The 21,939-nt window shown below is 43.5% G+C and overlaps 1 protein-coding gene across 1 annotated transcript in view; it reads left to right on the top strand.

Annotated features, from left to right (window-relative positions):
- The window catches only part of LRFN2 (leucine rich repeat and fibronectin type III domain containing 2), a 51,713-nt gene extending 30,030 nt beyond the window's left edge, over positions 1-21,683 (top strand). Inside the window, exon 2 of the mRNA XM_065401671.1 lies at positions 20,765-21,683. Within this exon, the coding sequence (XP_065257743.1) occupies positions 20,765-21,683 (919 nt within the window). The remainder of the gene's footprint in view (positions 1-20,764) is intronic.
- The last annotated feature ends 256 nt before the right edge of the window (positions 21,684-21,939 follow it).

Raw genomic sequence — 21,939 nt, 5'->3', positions numbered from 1 at the left:
ACTATCTCTAGTTCTTCTTCCCTCCCCTTACTTAAACTCCATTTTGTTCCATTCCTATTCTCAAAATACTTTTATTGACATAAACATAATGATCAAGTGGCAAGAACATAAGCTACTTAAATTCAATAAGAATTGGAATAAGAAGCAACTTTTTTTTACATTGAGGGTAACTATTAGAACAAATATCCAAGGGATGTGGTGGTTTCTCCATTCCTTGGCATCTTGAAACCAAGGCTGGATGTCTTTCTAAAGTATGTGCTGTACCTCAACCAGAAGCTATGGGCTTAATGCAGGAATCACTGGGTGAAATATTCTGGCCTGTGTTATACAGGAGATCAGACTAAATGACCATAATGGTCCCTTCTGGCTTTAAAATCTATGAATCAGCCATTCAGAAATGTGAAAACTTAGTATTAGCCAGCTTGTCAGTCTATGACATCTCCTGAAGTCAACAGATTCAGTGAAACTGAACATCTCATACAAGGTTGCACTTTTATGCAATAACCTTATGTATTGAAACTTCACCTTCCTAATCTTGTGTGAATAGGAGTGACTATTAGGCTACGTCTACACTGTTAACTAGGGGTACCTATGAGGTTCAGACAGGTTTGTACTCAGTACGGCTAAACCATGCTGCTGCTGCCCCTGCCCGTGCTACTGTGATTACACTACTATTTACACTTGTGCTAGCTCTCATCCAGCTAGCACAAGTGTGTGTACACAAGCTGGGAATCACACCCCCACTCATAGTATACACGTAGCCTTAGTTTAAATGACATTTATGCCACAGAAATCGTATGGCTAACGTGTCGTTTTAGTCCTGATCAAATACCAGTATCACGTGACCTTTCCTTACTTGATGATACAGCAAAATCACCATAGCTGACACAGTTATAATAGAAAATTGCCAATTAGCTTATACCATCATGCCCCAACCACGCCAAAAACTGCTTTGAGTGGGACTGATGACCGCACCAGACATTGGCATTTACAAGGACTGGGGGTCAGATCCTGCCAAATACCAAGCAGGGTACCAAATACCATGGAGAGTAGAGAGCACCTTGCAAGATTAGATACGCACTGTATCATTTATCAATTGGGTAGAGCTATTCATATAGCAATCTATTCAGCCAGGCCTTAGGCTTTTTTTCAGGAGGCCCATTAAGTGGATCCTAGCAAACTAAGATCCAACTTGCACAGAATATTTCTTGTTGTGTTTGCAATTTAGACACAGGGCCAGATCCTTTGCTGAGGCCAAGGAGTCTTTGGTGCAGCTAAGGGGGAAGGGTTGTAAATGTGCTCTTTATTCTCCCTCCACTCCTGGAGATTCTCTGTGCTATCCAGTCAATGGCAGTTGGGGATCAATGGGGTGCAGGGAAACATTGGCTACACCCTTTTCTCCAGCCATGCCCTTTATGCAAGCAGTAACAAGGATATTGGAGTAAGAGCTGCAACGTGGACACTGTGCCAGCCAATGATCCACCTACACAGAGGAGAACTTTCAGGAGCCAAATCCACCAGGTTTAGGGCTTTCTTTGCACCACTGGAATGGAACAGGGTGGCCAGAGGACAGCCCAGAGTTGGGGTAACAGTCTTTTGATTTTTTGATCACTACTCGTTGGGCACAGCAACGTAACCTCCTAAAATACCTCATAAGATTGTTCCTAATTCTTCTGAAGTTATGGCCACTTAGCTCTCCCAGAAAGAGATTGGAGCTTCTTTGGAGAGACCAGTCTTACAGTTTGAGAAATGTGCTCTGGGATGAAATAGTTTGTGTCCATCCAGGGCCAGCTCCAGGCACCAGCGAAGGAAGCAGGTGCCTCGGGCGGCCAATAGAAAGGGGCGGCACGTCCGGGTCTGCGGCGGCACGTCCGGGTCTGCGACATCCTCTCATCCTCTTCGGTGGCACTTTGGCGGCAACTCAATCGATGTGCTTCAGTCGGCAGCGGCACTTCGACGGCAGGTCCTTCAAACCCTTTCTTCCGCTTCGGTGGCAGCTCAATCGGGTTTGTCTTTTTTTTTTCTTCTTTTTTTCTTCGCTGCTTGGGGCGGCAAAAAAGCTGGAGCCGGCCCAGTGTCCATCTCATGTCTCAAGCCAGCAGCCGCGCAGAACTTCCTAGGTTCGAAAACAAAAACTCTTCAGAAACAAGCATTTTGAGTACCCGTCTCCCTAAGTCTAATTCTGATGCGAGATGGGACTGAACAAATCCAGGCTGATGGGCAAGAAAAAGAGACTGCTTGTTTCCTTGCCACTTGTGAGTCCATCCCCTCCACCATGGCTGCAGAGGAACCGAATCAGTGTAGTTCTGCTGAGCAAGGGTTAAAAGGCTGCATGTTGGGGGAGAGCTCTGTACAAATCACATGCATGTTGGAATGCAGGGGACAGGAAGGTGCCAGTACTGGCAGGATGGACAAGGGGAAGAATCCCTGCTTGCTACAAAGCTTTCATGTCCTCCACCCTCTGGGAGTTGTGGGGGGAGTGGCACATAAGGGCTCCTACGCCAGCTATTGGGCTGTAATGGCCTCCAAAGAGCGGCTCCCCAAACTGTGGGAGAGGGTTACTCAATCCAGCCCCTGTGTATTTGCTCAGCCTGGCTTCTTGGGCTAGGCACTACTTAGAGGATTTACTCATAGACCTTTCAGATTTACACTGCAGGCTGAATAGTACTGTGGGAACCCTGAAAGGTTCTGAACTGCATCCAAAAGTTTAGGGAGCTGATCCTGCTACCACTGGAGAAAGTGGCAAACCTCCCGCTAACTTCAGAGAGAGCAGGAGCAGATATAGACTTATAGACTTCAAGGTCAGAAGGGACCATCATGATCATCTAGTCTGACCTTCTGCACATTGCAGGCCACAAAACTCACTCACCCACTCCTGTAATAGACCCCTAACCTCTGGCTGAGTTACTGACATCCTCCAGTCATGATTTACATACAGAACAACTCCTTTCCTCAGGAAGTCTGTGGCAGAGCAGGCACTTGAACTCAGGTCTCCCAAGTCTTTGGCTAGTGCTCTAACCACTGGAACATCCTTCCAGTCTATTTGCATAGTGTCGGAGCATCCTATGGTCTTTAATGTGGTTATGTGACAGATGCTAGTCATGTCACTTAATGCACTTTTAGAAGGTGTTCACATACCACAGTGATGGGCATAGTATTAAAAAACAGAATCGAATATTAAGGGACTAATATTAATTAATTAATGCAATGCCATTCTGGCCATAGTCATTCCCACTGAAGTCAATGCTGTTGAGGGCACTCATCCCATAGTTTGAGGCACACGGGAGCTGAGAGGATCAGGCCCACAATCCCTGTCTGCAAAAGCATAAGGGCACATAAAAGGGAAGTGCCACAGATAAGGACTGAAGAGTTTATTGGCCATAGTTTCACTGAGCAACTCACCAGAAAGTCTTGTGGGGGAGCCCTGGACATTTAAGCATATTCCTGAATATTTGTGCACATCTTCACATGTCTGGGAAACTGGCAGTTGTGGTGGTAAGAGTGTTTCTGTCCATTCCCTTCTTCAGTGTTACCACAACAAAAATTACCAGCATGCTCCTTAAAAAGCAATTGCTATTTCTAAAAGATGCTTGTGAAGTTTAGCCATTACAGAACAAGTCCTTTTCCATTGTGGAGGTGCTAATGCTAATTACGTATCCTTTTAATATTTCATTGGTATTTAATCACCGTGAATCAGAATTATACCTTCATTCAGTGTGTAGCTAAGTGAAACTAAGGCCCAAATTCTGTCCTTGGATACTTGCTTGTGGTTTATTGGCACTGATAAAAGAGGGATAGAGGCATTCTGGGCAGGGCCTGGCTCTGTCTGTATTAAGTGTAGCTTCTTCTGCCTGACATTAATTAATTACAATGAACACACAAAGCACATTGGACTGTAACATCTGTGGGAAAGGCAGCAGCCATAATAGGCTTACACCATACCTGAACTGGTTGTTTTATGCCTGTTACATGGTGGCTGTAGGAGTACAGTTTAATGGTAAGTAGCAATGCCACAGAAGGTGCTATGTAGAGAAAAGTATTCTCACTGTACATACACATAAAAGTGTGCAAATGCATATACATACATACAATGTGTGTAACCACACACACACACACACACACACACACACACACACACACACACACACACTCATGCTCTGTTGTAGGCAATTTGTTAAAGAAGCAGACTTCACTCTGCTTGGACGCCAGATTTATCCACATATATATTCTGCTTGTGACGGCATCATGAATAAAACTTATTTTGCTTATGGTGTCTCCAATTAACCTGGAAACAGATACAGCCACATTCAAAGGCTGGTACCAAGCAGTCGATTCTACATGGAGGCAGTGGGTCTACTTATGATTAGAATAGGAGTCTTGTACTTAACCATTCCCACTTTTGTTCCCCTGCTGTGCTCTCCACACAACAACACTAGGTTCCATTCCCAGAGGCCTGGACCCAGCCCACACTCTCCTCTCCCCGTTCAGCAAATGTTGCTATTCAGCAGTTTTGCAGGTTCCATTTCTGCTGATTGTTTGTCTGCCTCCCCTTGTCACACTAAGGAAGCATGAGAGCAGAAAAGGATTAATTAAACTTTTAAAAACAAAAACCCCCAAACCCTGAAGGAATTCCCTGGTGAGGAAGTGGGAAAGGTTACTCCATCAACTGGAATGAAAGGCTCTGTCTAAATTTTAACTCTCTAATGCTCATTTTCTCTTTAAACACAGAGGGCTGTATGGTACCTTTTTAAGGCAGTCCTGCCTTAGGGGTAGCGTGAAGGTGATATCACCCCAGCAGGAGCTCTGAAATGCCTGGTGCAGACACAGTAGGTCTGATTCTCAGTTATCCTAAGGCCTCTCTGTGCCACTGCAGCAGCATAAATGGGCCTTAATAAGAGTGAAAATGGCTGTCTGAGAATACTTGCTTGCACCAGGGCCTCCTTGGCCTGGCATAGGGGACCAAGGGTGAAGAGGGGGCACAGCCAGAGTGCATGGAGCTACAGCTATTTGTTTTCCAGGGCTCATAGGATGTCATGAAAAGCAGAATGTAAATCAGAGCAGGCTGCTCTCATTTACATCAGGAGCTGGGCAGGCCCTGTACGGCCCCCAGTACAGGGAGCAGAGGTGGTCACCTTTGACACTTAACTTTGATCCTGTCTCAAACACAAGAGTGGAGCAATGGAAAACTGGGCCCATAAACTACAGAGGGAGTGTGGTTCCTGAGTGACCATTAAAGAAGATGCATCATTTGCAACCCACTGCTCCTATCCAACACCAGTTGGTGTGAAGGCTGGGTTGGAGGTATGGGGCTTCACTCCTCCCAGCTCACTGTCACTGCTGGCAAAAGTAGTAGAAACTCTTGCTTCATCAACTGCAAGAGACAGGCTCCACCTCAGCCCCCATCAATGTGCAGGGAGGGATGTTCTTCACTTTCACCTACAGGATTGTTATTGGCTATAGGATCTGATGAATCCAAGACCTAATAAGGATCACATGCCCCTATTGACGAAAGACCCAACGGCAAGCTGGATCATAGAGCTAGACCATGAGCTAAACCATCAGAACCTTAAAGTGCACTGCTTGATGTATTCACGAAGAAGCAGGGAGGCTTGGGTTTCAATTAAATGCTTTTGTTTAGCTATTACACCAGCATGTAAATGGATATAACCAACAGCCATATTCAGTGTCTTATTCAGAAACTCCCTAAATTCTGTATGTCCACATGCCTCTTTAGAGTCATAGAATCTCAGGGTTGGAAGGGACCTCAGGAGGTCATCTAGTCCAACCCCCTGCTCAAAGCAGGACCAATCCCCAGACAGATTTTTACCCCAGTTCCCTAAATGGCCCCCTCAAGGATTGAACTCACAACCCTGGGTTTAGCAGGCCAATGCTCAAACCACTGAGCTATCCCTCCCCTTAGCTTTCATCCTCCTGCCTCTGCATTTCCTGACAGATCCATGCAATGCCAACAAGATGACACTCTTCCCCATTCTTCACTTTATTTTATTTTTTTTAACATAAAACGTGTCAAATCTAACAAGCTTCCACAACTCTTCCACTTTTAGTATTAGTCTGAATATGAGGATCATCTTCTTTATTCGAAATTCCAAATTAGCATCCAAACTAAAGCTAGACTGAATTTCAGTCTGATTGGGTATTCTTTTCTCCTCCTTAGAAATGGGAGAGTCTAGCTTAAAGTCCAAAGCAATTTCTGAGGCATCGTAACTAGGTTCTGATAGTATGTGTCTTAGCTGTTTGGTATTGCGAATAAAGGAACAACCCACCCACTTTGCTCCTCAGCATAAATGAGTTTTTTGACAAGTTTCTAAGGATGACATATTGCTCATATTTATAGAATGCGTCCAGCTGTCCCAACCCTGGTTTTAGGGCTGGCAACAAAGCCAAGATCCTCCAACTTGGAAAAATGTGGTCTTTGTATCATCGTGTACTTGATCTGCATTTTGTTCCATTTTCTGTTTATACTCTTTATGGTGTTTTTGCACCTTGTTTTCAGTTATGCAATCTGGAGCTAGGGAAGGGAACTTTACAGCAGATTTCCTGTAGAGAAATAGTTTTGTAGGCATTTCACCTGAAGCTCTATGTATAGTTGAGCAGTACACCCTTAGTAACTTTGTATGTATGGAAAAGCCCAGTTGAAAAGGGACCCTGGTAGCTCCAGTCGGTAGTTTCCAGTCCCTTCCTTCACTATTAGTGGTTTTGAAAGCTTGTTTCAAGTAACGATGAAAACACTCTCTCTTTACATTACTCTTTGGAGAGTTTGGGGAAGCTCTTATGTGTTTGCTTCCACAGTCTGTAAAGAATCTTTCAATGAAATTACTCACAAACTGATCTCCATTATCTGTAAGGACTTCAAAAGGATATCCATTATGTGCAAAACAACTTCCTCAACTTTCCTTCTAATGATGGATGAGGAAATAGCTGTGACTTTGAATGCCTCAGGGTATCGAGACTAGTAGTTAATCAATAGACCAACCAGAGCTGGATCTCATTTTATCCACAGACTGCAAGGCATATCTAAATTTTGCAGTGACTGGTCATCATGTGCAGGGTGATTCTTTATCATTTCTGATCAGCTGTTCAACATCTGTATCCATATTAGGCCTCGAAACTAACTATGCAAAATGTGTTTAGTTTGAACAACACCAGGGTGAATCTCATGAAGCAGTACTCTTCAGTCTTAGAGATTGGAACCATGATTCAGTCTCCTCTTAGTATAATGTCATCCAGTCTAGCCAGTTGATTTGAAACTCTGAAATAGAATGAGTTTGTCCAGTGTTGATTTGGCCATTTTCCCATCCATACAATTTGACAAAGCTCACTTGAGGTCATCCTGCCGAGAGGCAGTCCTTAACTCCTCCACAATTAATGCTGAGAAATCTGCTGTACACATCAAAACTATCTTTTGTGCATTGTCTTCTGCTGTTGGGTCAGAGGAGGACCATGTAAGTACTTAGGTATAGATATATATAGTCAGTATCTGGAAGTAGAAGACCTGACAAGCATTGGCTATGTTATTTTTTCCTGCAGTGCATTCAGTATTGTGGCCTAGTGGGTAAAGCACCAAACTGAGGTTCAGGGGGGCTATATTCCCAGCTCTCCCATTAGCCTGCTGGGTGACCTTGGGCAAATCACTCCATGTCTGTCCCAATGCCATGGTGTAAGGAATATGTCACAGTCTTTGGGCTACTGGTGTAACTTTGTCAATTTACTATAACCTTGTGAGAATAGCTGTTAATCTATCTGAGACTTTTGAATAAAGGAACATATTCCTGGACAAGACTATTGAACTAGCCTTAGGTGTTTAATTCACCTTATCTCCCCCCTACAGTATGTGTAAATCAAAGCTACTTTTCTGACCTAGCAGGGCTTCAATATTCCCTTCAATAATATATATTACCTGCCCCTGCCCCCGTACTATGTTTTCCAACTAGTCTGTGCTTTAAAATATATTCTCAAAGAAGGACAGAATCTCAGATTTCAGTAAATGCTTTATTTAACTATTAGACCTCAGAGTAAAAGGATGAAACTGTATTTAGGCACTTACTCAGAGAATACCCAAATTTGATATGTCTATGTAAGAACAGCCCTATTGGGTCAGACCAACCCAGATCTAGCCCAGTTTTCTGTCTTCCAGCAGTGGTCAGTACTAGACGCTTCAAAAGGAATGAATAGAACAGGGCAATTATCAAGTGATCCATCCCCGGTTGTCCAATCCCAGCTTCTGGCAATCAGAGGATAGGGACACATGGAGAATGGGGTTGTGTCCCTGACCATCTTCGCTGGTTGCCATTGATGGACCTATCCTCCATGAATGTATCTAATTTTTTTTAACCCAGTTATACTTTGGCTTTCACAGCATCCCCTGGCAACAAGATCCACAGGTTGACTGTGAGTTGTGTGAAGAAGTACTTCCTTATCTTTGTTTTAAACCTGCTGCCTGTTAATTTCATTGGGTGACCCCTGGTTCTTGTACTGTGTGAAGGGGTAAATAATGCCTTCCCTTTTCACTTTTTCTGCATCATTCATGACTATAGACCTCTATCATATCCCCCCTTAGTCATCTCTTTTCTAAGATGAAAAGTCCCCGTTTTTTTTTTAAATCTCTCTTCATATGTTCCATACCCCTAGCCATTTTTGTTGCCCTCTCTGTACATTTTGCAATTCTAATATATTTTTTGAGATGGGGTGACTAAAACTGCACATGGTATTCAAGTATCCTAATGGTTCCTAACATTCTTTTAGCTTTTTTGACTGCCACTGAGCAGATGTTTTCAGAGAACTATCCAGGATTACTCAAAAATCTCTTCCTTGTCCAGTAACAGCTAGTTTAGACCCCATCATTTTATATGTATCGTTGGGATTATTTTTTCCAATGTGCATTACATTGCATTTATCAACATTGAATTTCATCTGCCATTTTGTTGCCCAGTCACCCAGTTTTGTGAGATCCCTTTGTAACTCTACACAGTCAACTTTGGACTTCTCTAGCTTGAGTAATTTTGTATCATCTGCAAACTTTGTCACCTCACTGTTTACCCCCTTTTCCAGATCATTTATGAATATGTTGAACAGCACAGGTCCCCATACAGATCCTTGGGGGAACCTGCTATTTACCTCTTTCCATTGTGAAAACTGCCCATTTATTACTACCCTTTGTTTCATATCTTTTAACCAGTTACTGATCCATGAGAGGACCTTCTCTCTTACCCCATAACTGCTTATTTTTCTTACGAGCCTTTGGTGAGCCTTGTCAAAGAATTTCTGAAAGTCCACGTACATTTATATCAGCTGGATCACCCTTATCCACGTATGTTGACATCCTCAAAGAATTCTAATAGATTTGTCAGTGATTATTTCCCTTCACTAAAGCCATGTTGACTCTTCCCCAAAATATCATGTTCATCTATGTGCCTGATAATTTTGTACTTTATGATAATTTCAACCAATTTGCCTGGTAGTGAAGTTAGGCGTACTGGCCTGTAATTGCCTGGTTTGCCACTTGAAACTTTTTTTTAAAAAATGGTGTTACATTAGCTATCTGCCAGTCATGTGGCACAGTGGCTGATTTGAACGATAGGTTGTATACCTACAGGTCCCTTCCTCCCAGTGGTCTACTCTTGCCTTTTTGATAAATAACCATTTCACTCACGAGTTAAAGGGAGACGGCTAGTCTGAGTGTGCAAGAGGAATCCTTTCCAAAATGAATTCAGCTGGCCACAGCAAAAGTTCCCTAATGTCACAGGATGCATGCTTAGCCCATGGACTATGACTCATAGACTACACTGGGAGTTGAGGGCTTCAGCACAAGTCCCACATTGTGTGTATATGACAGTATATATAGCTGTGTAAGAAGTAAAACATGCACAGCCTTAATATTTGTCTGGCCTTAAATCTTACTTAGTAGATCAATTAAAACTATTTGTTGAGTTCAATAGCAATGAATAAAAACCTGCAGCTGGTCAGTTTTATCCTCACCCTGTGGCTACAGGAAAAGGAGCAGCTACTGGCCTCCTTTTAGGACTCTGCAGGCTAATTTATCTTCCAGGCCATGCCTTGGGCACTCATGCAGAAGTAATTCTCATATGTGTAGCTTACCTGCATCTGACAACAAAACCTAAATGCTTTGCCAGTATTTTTAATGTAAACACCTTGGATCATTACTAGCCACTCAGCTAGCCTCCCTACCTGAGTGGAGCATTCTCAGATGAACTGGTTGGTGTGTATGTACTCTGCTGTCCTCTACTGGATGGAATCAGAACTGCTCAATTCTGTGTCACAGCACCTATGCTGCTCACAGTTAGTGGAGATTTTCCTCTAGTTCAACTGGCATGAGATGGTGCTATTAAAATGGGAGAACCCAAGTTTCTTCCCCATGCTGCTTTGAAGTTCTGTGTGTGTAAGGTTTGTAGTACAGTAACAGCCATGAAGTTCCTAGGCAGGGATGAGTTTGCTACATTTCCTGTTCCAGAAATCTTATTTTTTCATGGGAGCATTACGGGAGAACCTCAAAAAGGTCAGAATTACAGGTTTATTCACACAGGCATACAAATAGTCAGCTATTTATTCAAGCACCTCCGAGTCAATTTGGTTTGCTAAATGAAGCTGGAGGAGATCTTGAGGTCAGACTGTTCTGTGAGATTTCTGGTAATTCTGCTTCTAGTTGGACAGGGCAGACCCTAAGGGCAGCCGCTCTGGTATTTTCATACTTCCACATAGGAACACTGGAATTGCTATACTGGATAAGATCAGGGCTGCATCTAATCTAGCATCCTATCTCCAACAGTGGCCAGCGCCAGGTGTGTCAGGGGAAAGTGCAAGAAGCTCGATTTTTCATTCAAAACCAGGAAGTTCAGAGAAGCTCGGAATGACTAGGTTGTGTGGTAGAAGCTTGGACCAATTCTCTATCATGGGCCTGAACCAAAACCCAGAACCGAAACACCCAAACTTGGGGAAGGGTCACATCGAGGAGCTGAACACCATTCCCCAGACTTATGTCTACTCAGGCTGTTACATAGTGAGTTTTGTGACTCTCCATTCAGTCAGAAGTGGCTCTCCAGCACAGCTGGCTTGTGGCTCCTTGCTCTAGGCAAGAGTCTGAAGAAAATTCTAATGGAAGAAATGTATCATAGAACAAAGGAACCTGGAGATGGAAGGAACTCACCAGGTTACATAGACTCTGTTCCCCAGACAGTGCACGATTGTTCCCTAGAGGCCTAGGTTATGTTCTCCCAGTGCTTTGTTCTATCTCCTTTTAAATGTCTTTTACTCCTTCTGTTAGAACACTATCCAACTACCTAATAGATTTAACCATTAATTAATGTTCCCTAAAATACAGTATCAGGTGTGCCTTCCTTCTTCCCTGTAGCTCAGGGGGTGTATCGCTCTGGTTCATTATTTCACACCAGGCTTATAACTTGCCTTTGACTTTTTCCTCTCCCTCCCCCCCACCCCCCCGCCTTTTACCAAGTGAGCAAAAGAGAGCATAATCAAATTAGGAAATAATAATGAGATGACATGTACCGGGGGGCTCATCTGACAAGATGAATTCTCTGAAGAGTGGCTGGATGTGTGAGTGATGAGGAGACAGGATTCAGAAAGGTGGGGAGGGATTTGGCTCTCATGATGATTGTTCCATCACAAGGCAAAATTAAGGCTGTTGTAAAATAAGGAAAATATTAAAAGGAGAAAAGTCATGAGTGTATTGGTGAGTGGCTGGGCAAATGTTTGCTGAGAGGTTCTGGGTGCACTGTTCAGTTTAGGAACACTGTACACCACTCAACATTCAGCCAGATATTTCCTTACATTGGTGTAGATGGCAGAAGAATTGGGCCCATCATCAATAATACCAACTACCTCTTCCCCAGGGCTCCAGAGGGGAATGGACCCAGCTCCCCCTTTGTCCCATCCCTTATGTACAGTGCCTCTTGTACCACTCATTACTGAAGCTCCAAGTCCTAGCATCCTCCTATAAGCAACTTTCTCTCTCACTTCATCAGTAATGTCAACCGCTAGCACTGAAAAATCATGAGTCAGGCCCCAAAATAATGCAACTGAAAAAAATAATAATAAAGTTGGTATTTTCTTTATTTTTCTGCTGGGGTTTGATCCTTTAGGATAAACTCAGGTCATGTTTTCTGTGCAGCCACAAAGATTAGAAACACACTTTATTTTTTTTAAAAGGCTAGCTGAAATTCTCACCTTATCACGTGACTCCAGGAGCTGAGGCTTTAAGAAGAACACCAAATATCATGAGACTTTCAATAAAATTACAAGAGTTGGCAACAAGGAGGAATACCATCCCACTGAACATGCAGCCAAAAGTTGACTCAGCCATTCCTACTGGGGCCCAGATCTCTCCAGTCCCCCTCTGATCTTCATTATCCCCATGCTCCTTAAAATATCTGGCATGCTCCCAGCTAGGCCCTTTCCACTGCACTGTTTCAGTCCTCTGCCTTCCTAATTGTCTCATATTTGCTTCACCTGCACTGATTGGCGTTCACCTTTGTATCGATCAGGTTCTGTGTCCTTGATCATAATTCAGCTGCCTGTTGATCTGTTTCCATCATTTTAAGTGCTGTCATTCACATGCATGTTTGCATGCTTTAATCCCGCTGATTGCTATACTTATGTCTGTTTGTCTTTCTGGAGCTTCCCACTGCATTGACTCTACCATGTTCTCCACTCTAATCACCTTCTTCGCTTCACCCTCTTTCATCTTCACTCACCTCACCCACTCCTCCTTCAGGTTCTTCCCGCTCTACCTGTCCTCATTTTCTCACCCTTTTCCTATCTCTGCCTGCCAGTACGAGGTCTGTGCACCACTGAAGTTCTACAGGGCTTAAAGGCCTTGTACTGGCCTTCTGTGCAAGCATGAATTTCATTCTTTGCTCTCCCACTACCTCAGCCTAATTCTATTAATCCAGTCTTTTTCACCCTGACCACTTTATTCCTCTCATATCTTTTTCTTGAACTGTTCCCCTTTTAGCTCATTCTGACTTTAATCCTGCCCAAATTCATCCTGGGAACTCCATCTACAGTGCAGCACCCCACCCTGCTTATACCCTCTTCAATGCTCCCAAGTAGAGTTAGCTGAATTTTTTCCCTGCCAAAAATAGGATTTTGCCAAACTGATTTTTTTTCATGGGAAACTGTCATTTAACAAAGTTCGTTCTTTCTTTCTTTCTTTCTTTCTTTCTTTCTTCCTTCAGGAAAATGAAAATGGTTATTTCAGTTCAAATATGTTTTTGTTTCATTTCTCAAAAACAGAAAAATGTCTACTTTTTATTTTGGGCTCCCCCACTCCTTTCTCTCCCTTATCTCTCTCCTCCAACTTCCCTTTCTCTTTCTAACCGGCCTCCTCCACACACTTTGGAAGGGGAAGAAGAAAGGGGAGGAAAAGTGGGGGGAAAGAATAGGGGTGTGTGTGTATGTAAGAACAATGAAGATGAGGAAGGTGAAGGCGTGGTGCTATTACACTAAATGATCTAATGTGTCATTTCCGCTCCAATTTCGATGGTAGAATATAAGATCTTAAAGGGAATCTTACTGAAATGCAGGGAGTGTACCTCTACGGCTAACACACACAAGAGTCACATGGGAGATATCAACAGGGCACTAAACTAGGACTCAAGAGATGGGCTATTGAAAAAGAGATGTCTTTACAGCAAGAACTGGTAAAGCTTTGAGACAAATGTATGTTTGGCCAAACTCTTAGCCTTCTTGCATTCATTAGCCTTTTGCCCTGACACAAGCCAGCTTGCATTCCCTCAGCATTTGCCCTGGGAAATGTTGCACCTACATTTGACAAAGATCCGATTAGTCATTAAATGCTTCTCCCTCTTAACATTCAATCATACTCAGGGGCTGGATGTTGGAGCTCAAGTTCTCTGATTACTGCAGCCAATTTCAGGCTAAGAATAGTTGGTATCTTATCCCTAGAAAGACAGAAAGTTGGAATGAAATAATCTACTCAACAAATCTGATCTATCTTCCCCCTAATCCATCTGCTCCACACACACATCTGCTGGAATGTTAACCCCTAAATTCCCCACAGGTACTCCCTAATGCTTGAAAAGAAGGGATGGGGACATTTGTATATTATGTTATAATAATAATACATAGCTCTTCTATATAGTGTTTTGATCAGTAGATCTCAAAGTGCTTTACAAAGGTCAGTATCATTATCCCCATTTTACAGATGGGAAAACTGAAGCACAGATAGCTGAAGAGATTTGACCAAGGTCACCCAGTAGGCCAGTGACAGAGTAGGACCTAGAACACAGGTCTTCTGAGTCCCAGTTCAGTGCTCTATCCAAAAGGCCACATGCCCTCCACATTTGTCCCTGCTTGCCAGGAATGAAAGTGAGGTCCACAGAAGCCTTGGGAATTAACCTTTGCTGCTGGCTTTTCAAAGTCTTTTATTTCCTAATTTGTTTAAATGAAGCCATGGGCCTAGCTAAGATATCACAAAAGCAGTTTGCATTATGCTGTGGCTACAAGATTGCCTGGTATGTACTCAGTGGGGAAAAAGTGCTGGGAGCAAAACAGGGCTGAACTCAAAAAGGGGAGCTGAGACCATTGGGAGGTGAGATGCCGTTTTGTTTTGTTGTGATCCATTCATTTTAGTGCTCGTGCAAAATAAGAGATTAAAAGCATGGGACCGAGGCAGGCATAATCCATACGGGAGCCATGCATACTTTCCTCTTCCCCTCAAAGATCTACCAATGCACTTCAGTCTTCCCCTATAGCACCTCTGCTATTCCATTTCTGGCTCCCATAAAGCTCTTCCAACGTGCCTCAGTCTTGACCTGTAAAACCCCCTGCGATTCCAGTCTTTTACAATCCCAAAGTTGAGACTTGCAAACTCATTTCATTTTGGAAAGACAGCATTTCCAAATGTGTAGCACGCAGACTCCTATGTGGGAGAATCTCCTAATTCCCTGGGACATTTTTAATCTCTAGTGAGACACTTTAGTAGTAACCTTAAGTACAGTTTCCGTTATCTGAATCCTTGCATTAACATGATGGAGTTATTTGTCTGCTCTTCCTACCCAGAAGGAAAAGGGCAAGGGAAGAAATATAGAAATGATTTGGTCAGAGGAGGTGTTTTGCGGTGTCTGGCTCATAGCCAAGAGTTGGCAGGGAATGGGTTAATGGCAATAAGTTCCAAACTTGTGCTTGTTATAATTAGGTTGCCAGTGGACCGCTATAAAATGGATTGTCTAGCCAGGGATGAGGTAAGGTTGGTTTTGGATTATGCAATGTGAAAGCGACTGTTTGAACTGTTAGTGTAGTTGAGTATTTATTGCCTTTCCCAGAGTGTTTATTTCCAGATTTTTAAAGGCTTAGACTCCTTTAACTGTAAAAGGAAATGCATAGTAGCAACCTTAGCTTAAAATTAATAGTTTTTTGCCAGTTTATTTCCTTGTATGGTTGTTGGCTTTTTCAGGAGCTCTACAGGGTCCTTCATTCCCTGTAACTCCTTCTAGCTCACCCAGTCCTGCAGAGTTTAGGAGCACTTAAAAATGCCCAGCTTTTCCCCCACTCCTCAGACACCACTGCATGTGGTACTGAAGAACTCCACTGACTCCCTCAACTATTTCTTATCAAGCAGAGTTATGTCTACACTTAGGGTGGCATGTAGTGACTAGGTACTACATGTGTAGCTACACGTCATAGTGAAAGGCTCTGGCAGTGGGGGAAAGCTCCAGCAGCTGCTTGGGCATGCCGTGGACTGGGTAGGATAAACACCGTGGGCATGAAGAGCACTTGTGTAAGCCATATCTCACCATCCATGCTGCTGTTTGTACCCATGCTAGCTGAGCATGCAGTGTCTGTACTCTACACTCTGTCGTGAGTGTACACATAGCCAAAGTGGATGTTTATATTCTCTCTAAACCACCAGAGAGTAGCTGATCAGCAGGGTCATCCCAAGGCCTATGCACCATTTAAGTCCCACTTAAACCCTCAAAATGGTGTTTAAATGGTATATAAGTCTTGTATTTGTCAGGTGCACACATAGGTGAATTTCATCTAAAGGGACCATAATCATTACAGTTACATATAACAAGCATTAACAGCTTTACTCGTTTATAACCTATTTTATTCAAATATGGACCAGACAAGAATTTTCCTGGAGATTTAACTGTGTGGAATGTTCGAAGAGGCAGCAATTAGCTATTTAACCAAGAGGGGCACAAAGAAACATGAGAAACTAATCAAAATTTCAATGCAGGGCAATTTGTTAATGACTTGGAACTCAAATGTAGTTTGGTTAAGTTTCTTCAAACTTTCCAGAAAAAAAACCATAGCCTTCAGGGGAAATCTAGTATTTTTTTAAGCTCAATCAATTTTGCTAGGCACAGCTGTAGCTGCGTAAAGGCTAATAATAGGCTTATAAAGGAACCTGGTTGCAACCTTACTTATGGAAAGGTGATCATCTTTCCATATTACCTCTAAAGCCAAGGATTACGTATGGTTCTATAAATGTACTTCAGATGTCCCACCCTGCATGACATTCAGATGAATATTCCTGTAATAGAAGAGCTCAGTGTGGAAATAAGTAGTAGGTTCAAGCACTGTAGGGGTTAAGCAACTAAACTCAGAACTAGTTCTCTTGCATCTGAAGAGGATGATCTTGTTTTCATGAAAAAAGCTATGGAGGGTCCTGTGGCACCTTTAAGACTAACAGAAGTATTGTGAGCATAAGCTTTCGTGGGTAAGAACCTCACTTCTTCAGATGCAAGAAGAAGTGCATCTTCTTGCATCTGAAGAAGTGAGGTTCTTACCCACGAAAGCTTATGCTCCCAATACTTCTGTTAGTCTTAAAGGTCCCACAGGACCCTCTGTAGCTTTTTACAGATTCAGACTAACACGGCTACCCCTCTGATACTTGTTTTCATGAAGTTACCCAATCTTTAAAGTATTTCATGATACTCTGTTTGAAATAATCCTCCCTCCCCCAAACTTATTACTAGTCTGCTGTGATTGATGGCAGCACTTAAGAGTCCCCATACCTAAAATCAATGTAGACACATTTTCACTCTGGGATATCGATGACTCCTTGATTATCCACAACACGGGTAGCTGTGAGATGCCACTTCAATCTTTACTTTGCTCCATCACGTTGGGGAGTCTTTCGCAGCTGCTCTGCACTTTGAGCACTGTTAATCATGGAACACCACACTCAATGGTAGGGAGTTAGCGCAGACCCAAAAGGGCTCTTTAAAACCACAGCTGGGCAGAATCCCTAGGGCTATGTTCAGGCTACTAATGGGCTACGGTTTGGTTCAGACAGCAATAGTGATAGTCAATTTCATTGGAGGAGCTGAAGGCACTTTGCAAACATTAACTGATTTCTGTGCCTCACCCCCTCAGTATTCAGAAATCAGACTTATCATTATGTCTTTGCAAGCTGAGGAGGAAATCTCATGAGACCAGGCTTGTCTATGAGACGTGTACTATGTCCCTGCTTCCACATAGGCCAGAAAGTGTGGGAGTGAGGGGTGTGAATACTTTAGAGAAGCACATTAATCACTGACACAGACTCCACAGAAGGACAGATACAGTATTAGCCAGCAAGAATAACTGGGCAACATGAATGTACATGTGCAAACTGGGCTACTTAGCAGAGGGCTCCAATAGTAAAATCTGAACACATGCGATCTCCCATTTCTTGCTGTGCTTTTTTTCACTATTATTGTTTATAGGGTGGTTGGCAATCTGCAAAACACAGAAGATGCTATGATCTCTGCCCTAGTGGCGTTGTATTCTAAGGACTAAATTATGGCTATCCCAGGCAGTGGTGTGGAACATGCATTGAAGAGGAACATTGCCCAAGTTGTGGTGGCTGGAGGTATAATGCCTCTAGAACCATTGGGGGGAAGCGCAATCAGAAGCGGCTCTAGATTGAACATTCTAGAGATGGCAGGTACAGCACTCCTGCCACACTAATGAATGTACCTGAGGTGCTCCTGAGTATCCTGCCTGTGTCTGTGCAGAACACATCCGCTCTGATACTAAATGTCCCAGGTATGTCTAGGTAGAAATTAGAATGCACCTGCTGGGTGGCCCAATTTTCCAGGCATCTCTGGGCGATACTTACTTTGTCTACAGTGTTCTAAAAGCAATGAGCCAGATCCTCAGCTGTGGCCAAACTGCAGAGACCCAAGTTGTGACGTGTGTGTGCGTGCACATGCATACGCATGCAAAGGCAGCTTACTGCTCACCTTTACACTGCTCTGATATTACTGCTTCTCTGTGCAGGCTGGTGATAGAACAGCCTGTGGGCGGCTCTAATTTGTGCTGACTGCAATGGCTACCCAAGGCCAAAATACACCTGAAGGATTGGCGTGGTTTAGGGGCATGACAACTACACTGCCTTTCTTCTGGCCATGCCATTTTCCCTGCTACCCTGGCAACAGATGATTGAGTGGTGTAAGTGTCTATGTGCCTGCTCTACTGCTGGAAGATCACTTGTACATGGAAATGATCCTCCCTGAGATGGTTACACTGGCAGTGTAGTGCACAGCAGCCATACTGCACCTGAGATTCTGGTCTAGCATGTCCAGGAATATGGAGATAGACCTATCTCATAGAACTGGAAGGGACCTTGAAAGGTCATCAAGTCCAGCCCCCTGCCTTCACTAGCAGAACCAAGTACTGATTTTTGCCCCAGATCCCGAAGTGGCCCCCTCAAGGATTGAACTCACAACCCTGGGTTTAGCAGGCCAATACTCAAACCACTGAGCTATCCCTCCCCCCAAGGAAGAACACACCTTTTTAAAGTGCTATATAAGCAGCCAGGCTCAGGCATTATCCACATGCCAGCCTGGTGATTATTACATGTATGTCTGGTTGAACACATCTACTATTACTTAATGTTCCAGGAATACTCTGCATTGTCATCAATGGAATGCTAGTGGGGTATGACGGCACAGCACATGTGAAGGAATGCCACCAGGGAAAGAGCTGTGTGTGAATTTCTCAATCATTTTGTATTTTTAACCTTGTCTTCTGTGACCAAATGCTAGAGATTTGGGGGGGGGGGGAGGGTCACACAAAGGTTGTTACTGCAGGTAATGAGGTGCCTTGCTGCCATCAGCTGTCTCTGTTGAATATCAGCTACAAAGTAAATACCTTACATATAGCTGTTCCTGTTGTTTGCCAGTATGGTAACAGTATGGTAAATCTGCTGAAGCTGCAGAACAAAGGGGAGAGGGATGCAGTAGGCAAAGACTTCCTATCTATATCTGAGTCTGCTGAAGGTCTTAGCTTTGACCCAGTCATACAATATGACAGTATATCAATACATAACTGTCAGCAACAAACCTCGGCCAGCAGTTCTTAACTAGATGGTCTCTGGCTCCGTAGTTTTATATTTCAAATCTCTCAGGTTACTCTGGGTGAAATCCTGAAATTCTTACTCAATTTCCACTCAGGCCTTATTCAGGCAAAAGTCAATAGGGATTTTGCCTGTACAAAGACTGCAAGATTTGAATGGCTGGACCTGATTCTCTTTTAGTCTAAAGCCACTTTAGAAACACTCTAGCAGTGTAAATGGGCCTTAGAGTGGGAGTAAGCTAGAGTGGCAATAAGTTGCCTGAGAGATAAATGAGACTCAGGCTTATTATATTTAATTTGCCTTTTTCCCCACTATTCTAAACCATCAGGATGCTGTCTGAAGACATGTGTGTGATAAAAAATGTAAAGGCTGCTTCTCAGTTACATGTAGAACACGTAAACCGGGCATGAGCCTGTTTCTCCACTGCCCTGCACTTTGTGCCATTATGTATACCAGTGTAACGTGAATGCGGAGTGGCTGTAGGTAGAACACCACCATTCTGATTTAATGGTGCTTTTACATCTACTTTGCTCCAGGGTCGCATTAGTGTAAATGACTGCCCAAGATGCACAGCAACAGAGGATTAGACCCATTAGCGACCACCCATATTGCAAAGCCCATTGTCTTTTTCCATGCACAACTCCATATTTTGCAAACACAACTCAGGCATATCTTTTGTTTTTATATCCTATTCATTTGTTGCAAGGTTGGGACTGTTTGGTTTTGATTGGATTTACCAAAACAAAGTTGCTCTTCTAATCCAATCTCACACCTTCCCACCACGCCTCTGCATTTATTGCAGATACTTCTTTTCCACCCCATCTGAGAAAGGTGGTCACATGCAGAAATTTCCAGCAGATGAGATCTCTGCATTTCAAGGATCCATCCTTCATAGTGTAGGGAGAAGGAGAAAGATGGCTGTCTGCCATCGGTATGCACCAAAAGCAGTCTGTTGTAGGTTGGTATTGCAATATAAACATCATCATCATCATATCACAATGCAAATTTCCCGACCCTCATGAAACAATGTCAAGGCTGCTGGTCCTGAGCTGGGCAAAGTTGAGGGTCATTTGGCAGACTCAGTCAGGGTTGGTTCATACAGGCTGAGGTTTATGTTCCTGGAGCTGTTCACCCAGCCTTGGTTACACCATGTACACTCTGAATTTGGATACAAATACTTTGGAAGGAACAGGCCAGACTGGTTTTATTTACTCTTGTTCCCTTCTGTAACTACAGGAGAGATGGACCTGAAGAAAAACCTACGTCTGAGCACCCCTGACCTTTGAGGAAGTTTGGATCTAGGTCTGAACTTTACAGATCAGGCCCATCTCCACTGGTAATTAACAAATGGTGTATCTGTTTCCCATTAAACTCTAACCTAATTTTCTCTTTTTCTTAAAGGATGATCCCTGCTACAAACAAAGCCTTTGTGGTGAACAACCTTGTATCTGGAACGGGCTATGACCTTTGTGTCTTGGCCATGTGGGATGACACTGCCACGACACTCACAGCCACCAACGTCGTGGGGTGTGCCCAGTTCTTCACCAAAGAGGACTATCCTCAGTGCCAATCCATGCACAGCCAGTTTCTGGGTGGGACGATGATCTTAGTCATTGGAGGCATCATTGTGGCGACTCTACTGGTGTTCATCGTCATACTCATGGTCCGGTATAAAGTTTGTAACAATTCCCAGGGGAAGATGGCCAATGTCAGCAATGTCTACTCACAGACTAATGGAGCTCAACCTGTTCAAAACGGGGTCCTGCCCCAAGTCAACCCCAAAGTGGTGGTAAGAAATGAACTCATGGAGTTTAACTGTGAATCTGTACAGAGCAGCATCTCCTCCTCTTCTAGTTCAGTGAATAGCCGCGACTGTGATGATTATAGCCTCCAAAGTGAACAAGGCACATTGTCCAGTAAGTGGAGGCCTCCTTCTAGGTCAAAACATAACATTGATCGGCTAATGGGAGCTTTTGCCTCCCTGGAACTGAAGTGTCAGAAAAAGGAGGACACGGTAGACTCCAGAACTTCCACAGTGGCCCGCCACTCGGACAAAGAGCCGCTTCTGGGCCAACAGGAGTCAAAATTCCGTAGTCTCCTCATGTTACCACTGGAGGGGAAAACTAAACGTAGCCATTCTTTTGACATGGGGGACTTTGCCACATCTCAATGTTGCACCTACCCCAAAAAGATAACCCATATTTGGACAAAGCGCAGCCTCTCGGTGAATGGCATGCTCTTGCAGTATGACGACAATGACTTAGCAGGGGCGAAAGGGACTTATGGGAGTTCAGAATGGGTAATGGAAAGCACAGTGTAAATAAGAGCTTCTCCCCCCCTCGCTTCTCCCTAATTACATCAAATGTAATAAAATTGGCTTTGTTGAAAAGCCATGAAAATGAAAAGGGGGAGGGAATATGCTCAACCATGTTGGAGAAAAGAAAAAAGAGAGAGAGAGAGAGAGAGAGAGAGGTAAATAAAAAAATAAGATAACAAAAGAGGAAAAAGGTAATGAAATGCTAATAAGCACCTGTGGCCCCATTAATGTCCGGTCCCAACAAAACGGAGTGTGAACA

This window comes from Emys orbicularis, chromosome 3 (assembly GCF_028017835.1).
Source record: "Emys orbicularis isolate rEmyOrb1 chromosome 3, rEmyOrb1.hap1, whole genome shotgun sequence".
Taxonomy (NCBI): domain Eukaryota; kingdom Metazoa; phylum Chordata; order Testudines; family Emydidae; genus Emys; species Emys orbicularis.
The sequence above is the reverse complement of the archived record's forward strand: the minus strand, read 5'-3'. Positions and strand labels throughout refer to the sequence as shown.